General features: G+C 37.6%; 2 protein-coding genes across 2 annotated transcripts; both read left to right on the top strand.

Annotated features, from left to right (window-relative positions):
• Positions 1-5,620: 5,620 nt before the first annotated feature.
• On the top strand, positions 5,621-7,532 carry LOC140970418 (uncharacterized). The gene is made up of 4 exons (XM_073432174.1): positions 5,621-5,767; positions 6,407-6,618; positions 6,808-6,985; positions 7,076-7,532. The coding sequence occupies exons 1-4, from the start codon at positions 5,734-5,736 to the stop codon at positions 7,240-7,242; spliced, it is 591 nt and encodes a 196-aa protein (XP_073288275.1). The 5' UTR covers positions 5,621-5,733; the 3' UTR covers positions 7,243-7,532.
• Positions 7,533-7,855: 323 nt separating this feature from the next.
• Positions 7,856-11,453, top strand: LOC140970417 (4-hydroxy-tetrahydrodipicolinate reductase 2, chloroplastic-like). Its single transcript, XM_073432173.1, has 8 exons — positions 7,856-8,161; positions 8,235-8,472; positions 8,892-9,025; positions 9,100-9,174; positions 9,563-9,664; positions 10,317-10,426; positions 10,571-10,658; positions 11,068-11,453. The coding sequence occupies exons 1-8, from the start codon at positions 7,961-7,963 to the stop codon at positions 11,134-11,136; spliced, it is 1,017 nt and encodes a 338-aa protein (XP_073288274.1). The 5' UTR covers positions 7,856-7,960; the 3' UTR covers positions 11,137-11,453.
• Positions 11,454-12,553: the final 1,100 nt, after the last annotated feature.

Raw genomic sequence — 12,553 nt, 5'->3', positions numbered from 1 at the left:
ACAGATCCCGGCCACCTGATTAACTAGGCTTGAGCTCCCATAACCTCTCCTTTAATGTTGCCAAACACTGCCGCAATATTAAATCTTTTCGACATTGAATTACACCACCCCGTATCTACATCCATTCTTAGCATATTATACTCTGGTGCTTTCAATTGGTGATCAGCCATGCTCGGACCCTGAATCTGTTGTGGTGAACAGCGATTTGGACCTTTTCTAAAGGCATCCAGCAAAGAAAAGACCCAAGACACATTCAACTCAATTTTAAATGAAACTCTGAATGAATGATTTTACAATAATCCGTCCAAATATCCCAGCACATCAACGAGAATAGCTCGAAGTCATCCTTAGTAAGCACCTAGGACAGAAATAACCCACAATCTAGGAAGTTAACCGAGGGTTTTGCATAAATGTGACCAAAACAGAGTCTTTTTCCACCAAATTCGAGCCACAGCACAAAACAGAATGCAATGGCTAGTAGTGGCATAATACATTTTGCATAAAGGACAAATACCCTATGTAGGTATATGATGTATCTTCAAATTAACTGTTGGGATGGAGTCCCTTGAAGGGCGCCACATAAAGATACGGGCTTTCGGAGAGATACGGAGGCTCAACACAAGCTTCCACCACCGCTGTAAAGGAAAAAAGGACTGAAATAAGGTGGATCCATAGAATTTACCTCTTTGAGATATCCAATTTTCACAGAATATATACCCTTGGGGCTCCCTATCCAAAATCTGATGTCCATACAACCATTCATATTCAAGGGAATATCCAAAATGGCCTCTGCCTCAACGTCAGAGGGATCCAAGGATAAGAAAAAACAGAAATGTTTTTACCATCTCCAACTCGCCAACAAAGTCTCTTTTCCACACAAAACAAGGATTAGATCCTAAATCGGCACCCATAATATCAGAATTTTTGAAGTAACGGGCTTTATTAACCTTTGCCATCAACGAGTTAGGGGCTTGGATAAATTGCCCCACCTGTTTGGCCAATAATGCACAATTAAAAGCTGTCAATTTTCTTAAACTCCTCCCACCTTGACTTTTTGGTTTGCGAAGATCATCGCATTTTGTCCAATGCATTCCTCCTTTCTCATTTTTTTCATTCCACCAAAATTTAGCACAAGATTGCCCTGATATAAAGAAATTGGTAGCTTGAAACATGACATCGTATACGAGGTATCGCCTGCAATACCGATTTTATGAGAACCTCCCAACCACCTATCGAGAAAAGTTTAGAACTCCAACCCTGAATTTTCTTACAGATACGCACCGCAGGTAAGAAAATTGTATGTTTTTTTTGGCACAAAGTCCCAAATAAAGTTCATGACCCTTTACCATTTCTACAGATAAGATTGATTTTGATGTCATTGGCTGATTGGGAAGATGTATTCGGGCTGAAAGTCAGTGCTAATTTATCATAACTAACCAATTGTCCTGAAGCCCTTTCAAATCGTTTTGAGCAATATCTGACTTGCGGGCAATCATCACGCTTTGCTCGGAAAAAAATCAAATTGTCATCAGCGAATAATAAGTGGGAAATAGTGGGGCTAGAAGCTGCTACCTTGACTCATTTGAATTGCTTCCTAGCCACAGTTTTAGTGATTATCGAGGACAAACCTTGCGCACAAAGATCAAACAAGTAAGGGAAATACGGTCTCCTTGTCTTAGTCCTCTTGGGGTGGTTATTTCTCCATAGACTGCTTGATTAAGACAGAAAGAGTAGCGCACCGAGGTGACACTTTGCATAATCAAATTTTCACCCAACTCTCTGCAAACCCCAACTTAAGCAATAGAGCTCGAAGATAACTCCACTTCACTCTATCGTATGCTTTACTCATGTCCAATTTAAATGCATCATACCCTGTCTTTTATTTCCTTTTATTCTTGATCCAATTCATACACTCAAAGCCAACGACAATGTTATCCACAATTAACCGACCTGGGATAAATGCGCTTTGATACTCATCAATGACAAAAGAGAGGATTGACCTGAATCTATTGGTAATCGCACGAGCCACAATTTTTATAGCAAACGTTGCATAAACTAATGGGCCAAAAATCTTTCATAGTGGCTGGTCCTCTTACTTTAGGGATGAGGGTTATGACAGTAGAGTTCCACTTAAAAATATCACCATGATTATTTAGAATCGTCAGCGCTTCTTTCGAAACGTCATGTCCAATCACCGGTCAAAGTTTTTGATAAAAAAGAGCGGTGAATCCACCCGGGCCCGGAACTTTTGAAGGTTGCATATCAAACACTGCCCTTCGAACATCATCCTCTGAGAAATATGCACATAATATATCGTTCAAACGGTGTCCTACTACTGGCTCAACAGATTCCAAAACATCCTCAATATCCTGTGGTTAAGGGTTAGATGAGAAAAACAGAGCGTCAAAATAATTTGTTGCAATAGAGACCATACCAGGAACATCCAAAAGCCAAACACCATTCAAATTCCGCAATCTTCTGATATAGTTAACCTGGCGCCTGTTCGAAGCATAAAAGTGAAAAAATTGTGTTGTGATCCCCATTGTTCAACCAATTTACTCTCGATCTTCGTTTCCAATGAATCTCTTCTAGGTCCCACAATTTCTCTATCTCTTGTTCAATCTGCAAAATTCGATCAAAATTATTTTTAACAGGCGAGATCTTCCGCAAATAATACAATTCTTTACGTAAGTTCTTGATTCGCGATCCCAAGCGAGTAAACCGATCCCCCGCCCATCTGTTCAAGAAACGACTACACTTTGCCAATCGATTCGGTAGACACGAAATCAAAGAGACGTCAGCCCAACTCTCCTCGAAAAACTTATGAGAAATCATCCTCTAACAACCACTTGTGTTCAAAAGTAAATCTTTTCGGAAATCTGGTCACATAATTGTTTACAACCAACCGGGCACAACTGTATAGAAATTGGCCTGTGATCAGATCCAAAGAATCCACCTCAACCATGGGAAACAAATTACTCCATGACACTTTTCAAACAAAACGTCCAGTCTGGCTAACATCATATCTTCCTCTTTTCTCCTGTTGCACCACGTGAAAAGGTTTCCTTTGCATTGTAAATCAATGAGAGCATGATCTTCTAAAGCATTAGCAAAGAATTCATCTGAGATAGAGGTCTAAATAATCCCCAATTTTTCCCAATTCAAAAAGTATCTCATTGAAATCTCCCACAACCAACCAAGGAAGATGGTACAATTCAGGGATGCTAGACAGCCGTCGAATAAGCTGCCAAGAGTGTTCACACATAGAGGCCACAGGGTGAACATAGAATCCTGTAAATCTCCAATACTTCTCATCTTGTTTCATTATACAGTCAATATGCCCCACCAAATAGGACTGAATACTAACTTCAATACTGTCACTCCATAATAACATCAAACCTCCACTCCTACGAATATAACCCACTGAAAAAAGCCCCTGAAATTTTAGATTCTCTTTCCACAGCCGACATTGATACTGCTTTAATTTGGTTTCACAGAGAAAAACCAGAATTGGATTTCGTTCAGACACGCTTCAATTCTCTGAATGCACGTTGGTTCCCAAGCTCTCGTGCATTCCAAGCCAAGCAACTCATGGTGATTGGTGGTGCTACTCCGCAGCCACCGCTGTTTCAGGAACAAATTCATTGTCCGAATCATCATCCACACAACCCTTTTATGCGAGACAATATAATTGTCCTGATCTGAAAATGCGCTTATTTGGATTCTCATCACAAAAAACAACCGGTGTTACCTTAGTTAGTATGGGACTACCACGTGCCAAGCTTTTGCATTTCTTCTTCTGCTGACCCTCAATCACAAATTATGGCTCAATAGTACTGCTTTCTTAGCCCTTCTTCACTATCTTCTCTTCAAAGGTCTCATAACCTTATTTGGACATGACCGAGAGATTTATGTCCATATCACTGACATTATCATTAGCTGTGGCACTATCATCTTTCTTATCCAATTTCTCCCTTCGAGCCAAGGGTAGTAAAGCTCGGAGAAGCTGGACAATAATATTATCAGTAACTACCCGGTTAGGTGCATTGGTCGATCCACTCGAAGTCGGGCTGTTTGATGAGTGGAGTGAATCTTTCCTATGCCCTTCTACCGACAAAGCCTGCAACCAATTACCAAAAGGTTGCTCAGTCCCTACAATCCCATGATCAGTGCAATCTCAAATAACATGTCCTAATTTTCCACAACCGTAGCAGAAATTGGATAGCCTCTCATATTAGAGCAGAATGCATATTTCATCCGTTTCATTTTCTGGTCGAACCCACACCCCTTGCTTTAGAGGCTTTGATATATCTAAAGTCCTAATTTTCCACAACCGTAGCAGAAATTGGATAGCCTCTCATATATTAGGAGAATGCATATTTCGTCTTTTTCATTTTCTGGTTGAACCCACACCCATTGCTTTAGAGGCTTTGATATATCTAAAGCTACCCTGATTCGTGAGAACTTCCCTTTACATCACCCATCTCCTCCTGCCTCAACTTCCAACACCTTACCAATACGTTCACCTATATTATTTATGATTGGAGCGAGCATGAACGCCAAAGAGACCTTGTGTCATTGAACCGAAACAGGCGTTTCGTCGAATGTCAAATATGTCGATTTCTGGAGCCCTACCGGAGCTTTGAATATTACCTAATCTTTGAAAAACTACCACGGACCATTCCATAAAGCACGACGTCGATCAACCAAAGAGTGAAAATCCAGAAGAAAGAGGTTCTCACCGATCACCTTTATATTAACAAACTGTTCTGGTCGTAATATTCGCGGCATCTGAACTAGAAAAGTTTCCCGATTCACCGCCTTCGAAGAAAAAACCTTGCCCACCAGACAAGACTCCAATTTCTGTTGACCTATGGAAGTTAAGTCTTCCGGAATTATAATCTTGCCCGCATCTTTATCTGCGGAGAGATTTAGGGAACTCACTCGTTTTGCTATTTCCTCATAATCCATGAGAATCAGGAATAATAAAGCTCTATACGAAGAAAGAACAAACTCTCATCGAACCCTAGAGAGAACGAGAGAGACAGCTTGACAATTGACTAACAAACCAAACTGGAAACTTCATCTAAGAAAAAACTTGGAATCACAAAAAAAGCCAAGAGGTTTTTTCAGTATAAATAGAGAAAAATATCTCTTGTTAAAGCAAATCTTATATGTGAATGATCAAGAAATCAACTTGGTATTTATAGATGCTTTCTTGGTAAGATTCTAGATAACCGATCCTTGTCAGAAAATTCATATCCCCGAAAATATAGTTTCCTTAAATAGGATATTTGAGTGTTATGGCATGCTTGCATATGCTCGACTAGTCGACCAACTAATGGGCCGGCTAAGATGCTCGCTCAAATTACATTCGTCATGCCCATGGGCTCATTGGCTTGAGTTATGTCATAGGCTTGAGGCTTTATGGGCCGAGATTCTGTATGTTTGTGGTATCACTGTCAAACAAAGATACTAATCTTCGAAACTGTTTTAGATGGTAAATAGATATGTTGAAGCTTTTGTCGAAATTTTGGGGAAAACCCAACCCATAATTACCACCTTATGGACTAAACTCAACCCAAAAGGCCCCGTACTTTACATTACCACAGGCCCAATTGTCTCCTTTGATAGTTCACCACGCTCGCTTCCTCGGGAGTCGGGCCAGCCTCATCCTTGTTATTCCATACATTCATAAATTGCTGCCGTTTCTTCGACAGATTTGTCTCAATCATGGCTAACAACTCGTATTCCTCTGTTTATATTGGTGAGTTATGACCTGATTCAATTGTGTTTTCAATTTGGTTTGGCTGGGTACAATTGTAGTGCCTTTTTTTACTGTAAATTTTTTTCGACAGTTTATATTGCACGCATAGTTTCCGTTATTGGTTGCTTAATTGGTTTTCGGCGATTTGGTAATTGTAACTGGTGCCCTATCTTTGTTTGTTCTATTTCTGAAAATAAAAGGAACTGAAATATCCCGTGAAGTTTCAATTTCATGTTGAACTTGAGAAAGGGAAGTCTTTTCCTTGAGAGCTTATAATTCAATCCACTGATGCCTATGGATCTATTGTAAATTTTCTGCTCCCTTAAAAGACCACATATGGCCATGTTAATTGGCTCTGAGGTTGATTATTATCCATCTCCGAATATTTGGCATAAGCACGAGCACGGATCATATTTTCGATGCTGATGCACTTCCTTCCCGTATCGTCCCACCAACTTTGTCAGATTTCAATGAGAATATCACCAATAGAAATTTTTTTTTTTTTTGTTCGTTGATTGTTTTCTGGGGAAAAAAATTTAAAATAAGTTGGACCTTTAAATTTTTGCTTTCCGCCAACTTGGTTGAAGTTGGTCTTGTTTGAAAACTAATAGCGAGTTTAAGTGCTTGTCCACGGTGCAGGAAACATTGATGATAGAGTGAGTGAAAGGGTACTATATGATATTCTAATTCAAGCTGGCCATGTTGTGGAGTTGCATATTCCCCGCGACAAGGAAACTTGCAAGCCAAAAGGCTTCGCATTTGCTGAATATGAGTCAGAAGAGATTGCAGAGTATGCCGTCAAGCTTTTCTCTGGTCTTGTGACACTCTACAGGAGAACATTGAAGTTTAGAGTATGACACTTGATAATCTGATCTTTTTATTTCATAATGACAAGTTTTTAGTTTTTACTTCTAAATGATATATAGAAGCTTGTGCGTGTTTAGATGCCATTCATTGAGGCGTGAGGACAACTGGTAGCCTACTACCTAGTAGTTGATTTATCGTGAGCAACAGTAACAAAATCCCATTTTGTGTTACAGATTTCTGGCCAAGACAAGCCATCTGTAAGTTTACAAATGCAGACGTCACCCACTGTTAATTCTTCTTTCAAACCAAGGCCGCGTCCTCCACCAGATAATCACGGGGAATTCTCACCACAATCTACGGGATTACCAACACCACGCCACTTTTTGGAGCACAAAATTAATCATGCACGAGGTGATGGATGACTTTTCCGTCTGTCATTTACTTGTCTTATTATTTATCTGTCATTATTACTCACGTTAGCAAGTTTTTCTGATTCTCCAGTTCCCTTTGAAGTGTCTGGACACCACCCCCACTCAACCATGTACAATGATGGTATCGATTATGGCCACAGCAGCAGATTATATGGATCCGCATTGGATAACATCAGTCGTTCTAGGCCAGGACGACATGACATGCGTGACTCTGTTAATTACCACTCTTCTCGTTGATTTTATTACAGATTTGGTTAACAAAGTCTAGCGTCCTAAACTCTCTATTTGAAATGGTGTAGCTGTTGATATAGTTCTGATAGCTTTTGGCAGCAGAATATGTTCGGTATCTTGCTATCTAACATATATTTCTCTATCTGTACGTACGTTATAATACATTTAGACGCTTTATTGGTCCATTCATATGCGCTGAGCTTTTGAACCAAGATTTGTTCAGCTTGGTCTTGGCTCCATGTTTTCTGTCTCGTGCTTGTTCTCATTTTGGATATATTATGTTCCTTTCGAACGCACGAGGATGATATCTAGTTGTTCCTTTTTCCCTATCTAGTTTTCTCGTGCTTGCATTGTTCCAAAAAAAACTTAGTAGTTTCAAGAATTTATGCTGGCTTGACACACACAAAAACGTTTTCGAGTAACTAAATATTTATTTACCCATCAAATTTTCAGATCATGAACATTAAATTTTTAGAATATTAATACAATACAATAAAGTTTTGGAATATTAATATGATAAAATTTTGTTTTTAGTCAAGATAGTACTAAAAAATAAAAATTAAAAAAGCATAAAAGATTAGAGATTAAGAAATTATATATATATATTTAATGTGAATTATTTGCGTCAACTTGACATAAATTTCTGGTCCACCCCTGGTGCTAAAACCCGGCTGCCCTTCTCCTTCCTTTTCAAAGTCCACCTAGTCCGCCACCCACGTCGTTAATGGCTTTCTTGGCTGAGGCCCCGCTCAATATCACCTCCGCGATTTCGCAGCTCAATAAGCTACCCCTGCGGCTTGAAAGCTTCGTAGGAACTAGGTCTAGCCACTGTCGAAAGCTTTTCGTGACGATGTCAGGCGCCTCAGTTCAATCTGTGGCATTGTCTCATTCAGCTGTGTCCAAAAATGTTGGAATTCCTATAATGGTAAGTCCTTGTTGCGTCGAAGAACGTTATTCACATTCAGCATATAAATGTATTCACGCAATGTTTGTTGCAGGTGAATGGTTGTACAGGAAAAATGGGAAGGGCTGTTCTTGAGGCAGCTATATCTGCTGGACTTGATCCTGTGCCTGTGGCACTAGGAGGCACAGATGACGCTGGGAAAATTGTGGATGCCTGTGGGAAACAGATTGAAGTGCATGGTCCTACGGATAGAGAAAAGATTCTGGCTTCTACGTTTAATGATTACCCGAATTTAATTGTCGTCGACTACACTGTTCCGACTGCTGTTAATGGTAAACACGGTTGTCTCTTTTCATAGTAATGTTTGCTTTTGTTTAGTGTTTATACTTTAGACTTTGAGTTGGTTGAGTTGAAACTTTTGTGTTTTACATAAAATTAGAGTATATTTTTCGTTGTGAATCATTTTTTTTTTAAAATTTTTAAATCCATTCTAGTGTCGCTAAAGATTGACTAATGAATGGGAAATTCTGTATCAAACTTTTACACAATCCTAGCTGGCAGTTGATATCGCTTCCTGCAGCAGTGTCTTAACGTGTTGGTTATCTTTCTCACTAGCACTGGCTTTTCCTACAACATTGGGTGTGTAGACTTAAAAGGAAGCTAAGGGCGTTCAATAACTTTGAATGTTTTTGCTGCTCTTGATGGTATCCTGTAATCTGATAATTTTGTGCTATCTTGATGCGGTGAACAGAAAATGCTGCTCTATATTGCAAAGTTGGGGTACCGTTTGTGGTCGGAACCACTGGAGGAGACAGGGAGCTGCTCTATAAGACCGTGGAGGACTCAAAGGTCTATGCTGTGATTTCACCTCAAATGGGAAAACAGGTGCCAAGAATTTATTGACTTTTGACTCGTATACTTCGAATACATGTTAAACTTGTTTATCTGAACTTTCATAGGTGGTCGCATTTCTTGCAGCCATGGAAATTATGGCAGAAAAATTTCCTGGAGCATTTTCTGGATATAAGTTAGAGGTATGTTTCTTTACTCTCAATGATAAGAATAGATTTTGCATAGGGTTGGTGCATAAGTGATCTGAAACCTTTCATTGTGTCACCATTGATCTCGAGTTCTTCATCTTGTCATCTTTAATCTTGAGCTCTTTACTGCGTCTCGAGCAATTATTGCTGTTTTCAAATTAACTTTATGTTGTTCACCTCAAGTTTTTTTTTTAATTAAAACTTCGCGTGTTGTCAATAGTCATGCTATTGAATTCTTGTTGCTATCTTTTACCATCTTTCCTGTTATTACATTTCTACCTCAACTTAAGGGTTTTACTTTTTCTCAGTCTTTTACCCTGTAATTTGTTTTGAAGTTGAAAGAAACATATATTCTCTCTGATACATTCGAACTTTATACAAGGTGATGGAGTCCCATCAAGCAAGCAAATTGGACATTTCTGGAACTGCCAAGGATGTTATCTCTTGCTTTCAGAAACTTGGAGTTTCCTACGAACTAGATCAGGTGAGCATTTGTGGAGATATAATTATTATAGTCTTTTTTTTTTTATGAAAATGGATGCCAACTCATTGAGAAAATTAGCACCCGGTTATACACCTTGGCTCAAATTTAAGTTCAACATGTAAAGAAAACTCTTGCATGTTAGTCTTTTTGTTGCTTCACTGTGTTCTGGATTGGATTTAGCAATCTTTTTCTTTTGTGTGAAGTTGGTATTTAGTTATAATTTATGTGTGGAATGAAGCTCGCAGATTTGCGCAAAAAAACTTTGTGCAACTCTTTCCGCTATCAAGTTAAAAGATCCAATTATTGTGACCTAGATAATTCACAGCCGTCTGGCTGGCATACCTGTACCTTTTCTATCCGTATCCCTTCTTTTTTCGGTACACCCACTAGAAACTGAAACCAGTGGGAAGATATCACAGTGTAAGTTGAGGAATGAAGTGTGCAATCTATCCTTTATGATCCAGCTTCTTTCCTTACCTGAAGAGTTGTTTATTAGAGAATTTTGTTGTTGCTAAAGATCCTTTTGCTCTGTTGATTTAAAAACTAGTTAACATTATCTTAATCCCTGGAAAACCAGGGTTGGCAGCATTCTTCTCTCAATAGGGACTTTATTGATGTTTTCATAAAAATTCTTATTTTCTGATCCTATCAGGTGATGCAAATTCGAGACCCCAAGTTACAAACCGAGATGGTGGGAGTTCCAGAAGAGCATTTATCTGGTCATGCATTTCACATGTATCATCTATCATCACCTGATGGCACGTAAATATCTTCACTCATCTCATCATTTTCTGTTTGGTCTCATCCACTTTCAAGTGTAAATATTATAAATTCTCCTTTCACTCTCCTTACTAGCTGTTTTTGCCTTTTCCCACTTTTTTAAAAAAATATATATGTGGGGAAAAGTGTTTCCTTTGAGTTTCAGCACAATGTTTGCGGTAGATCCATCTATGCTGAAGGAACTGTGGATGCAATTCTTTTTCTTGCCAAGAAGGTAATTCTTGAAATTTCTTTAGCTAGTGTTCGATTTGATGAACTTGTATCATATCTGTTCACCAGTGATCCCAAATCAATTACTTTATTCTTAGCAACTCAATCTTCCATATGGTTCTGCCAATGTGTATCTGCTACCGTCACTAAGTCATATGCGCCTCAGTACCAACATTGAACATGACTAAACCAACTTTAATTTTTTTTCCTATCACTGCATTTAAACTCGCTTAACGTGCTCGTTTCTAATTTAATCATCATACAACCACTCGTTCACTTTAGCCTGCTGATAATAACTGAAACGAACACTTTGGAGGCATAATACTCATACGAGCTTTATCTCTTTTTTTTTTTTTGCATGCCGTTTTGTTTCCCAGTGGTATGTTCAAATCTAGAGTGTTTCATGTATACAGGTTAAATCGAATTCAGGCAAGAGGATATTCAACATGATAGATGTTCTGCGGGAGGGTAACATGAGATAAAATCTATGATATGCGTCTAAGACGTAAATGTACATAAATTTTTATCTTTAAACCAGTTCAGGATATGCGTCTAAGACTCTAAATGGCCACGCCATCCAGGAGCAATCAAATTGACAAACTCCATCTCTTCACTTTTTATCAATATATGTTATTCAAATGAAAAGTGGCACGCTGATCAAATCTTTAGAATTGTATGTCTACTGTTAATTCTGTAGACTAGTGTATCGACTGTAATTCTTGATGCATAAATAATTTTTGTATGGGACGTCTGTATTATACAACAATTTTCTTTTTATCTTTTATTTTTACTCTCGAAATAGTTTTCTTTCAAATTATTTTTTTCCGGGCTAATTTGGAATGGGAATAAGGTTTCACCATAAGGGATGGCACGAGGTATGAGTAGAGGTTATAATCGGTCGGTTTGGTTTCCAGTTTTAGAATTATATAATCTAATATCTGAATCATTTATTTTCGGTTCGGTTTTCAATCAAAACAATTCAGTTATTTTGGTTTTAGTACAATTATTTAAATAATAATATAAATATATTGTAAAATATAATATGTTATCTTTTAAATGATTTCTTATGAAAATACGTAAGTATCAAGTCTAAATGAATTAAATAAACAACCAATTAAAAATTATTAAAAATGATTTTTCATTCTCTAAATATATCAAAAAATATATAATATAAATAAAAAATAAATAAAATTATTAATTTAATGAAATTTTAGTTTTTTCGATCGATTTGGTTTTGGATATAATTCAAATTGATAAAAATAAACTTTGGTTTTAATATTTATATCCGAATTACAATTCGGTTCGGTGTTTAGTTTTTTTTGTTTAGAATTTCGGTTTTTTTATTTTATCCGAAGTTTGAATACTCAATCAATCATGAGCAGCAATAGCCCACTTAAAAAAATTTACACCAACTGGCAGTAAACACTTAAGTGGTCAAAATAAAATTAATGTAAAAGAAAATAATATAAAAGATTTTTTGTCATGTGAATCGAGCCGCAGTTATGGCTGCAAAGGAGTAGAGTTAATATCATACTATTCGAGATTGATTTGATTTAAAATTTTGGTGATCGAGCTTTTGATTTAAAATTTTGGTATGATCGAGCTCAAAAAGTTCGAAATTCTAACATATAAATTTCGAGCTCGGATTTTGGATATGAATTGACAAAAATATCTCTTTGACCATTTGATCCTCCCAGTCCCACTTCCTCTCGAAGGTCGGTCGACTCACAAACAAAATCGACTAAAAAAAATGAAACCGACTGAATAGTGGCGTTAGATTAGATTAGACTATTTTTTTATGGAAGCAAGAGAATTTCAGTCAAAATTTGCTCAAACACAGATGATTTATATAGTAATTTATGTAGAATAATAATAAAAATTTTACAGTTTTTTATGTTT

The sequence above is a fragment of the Primulina huaijiensis genome, unplaced genomic scaffold (assembly GCF_012295235.1).
Source record: "Primulina huaijiensis isolate GDHJ02 unplaced genomic scaffold, ASM1229523v2 scaffold5913, whole genome shotgun sequence".
Classification (NCBI taxonomy): domain Eukaryota; kingdom Viridiplantae; phylum Streptophyta; class Magnoliopsida; order Lamiales; family Gesneriaceae; genus Primulina; species Primulina huaijiensis.
Note: the sequence above shows the minus strand (reverse complement) of the source record. Positions and strands in the feature narration are given on the sequence as shown.

Coding starts and splice junctions, on each gene's coding strand:
- LOC140970418 (XM_073432174.1), top strand. CDS start 5,734: ATGGCTAACAACTCGTATTCCTCTGTTTATATTG. Junction 5,768..6,406: donor GTATTCCTCTGTTTATATTG/GTGAGTTATGAC, acceptor TCCACGGTGCAG/GAAACATTGATGATAGAGTG. Junction 6,986..7,075: donor CAAAATTAATCATGCACGAG/GTGATGGATGAC, acceptor CTGATTCTCCAG/TTCCCTTTGAAGTGTCTGGA.
- LOC140970417 (XM_073432173.1), top strand. CDS start 7,961: ATGGCTTTCTTGGCTGAGGCCCCGCTCAATATCACCTCCGCGATTTCG. Junction 9,665..10,316: donor TTTCCTACGAACTAGATCAG/GTGAGCATTTGT, acceptor TGATCCTATCAG/GTGATGCAAATTCGAGACCC. Junction 10,659..11,067: donor TTCTTTTTCTTGCCAAGAAG/GTAATTCTTGAA, acceptor TCATGTATACAG/GTTAAATCGAATTCAGGCAA.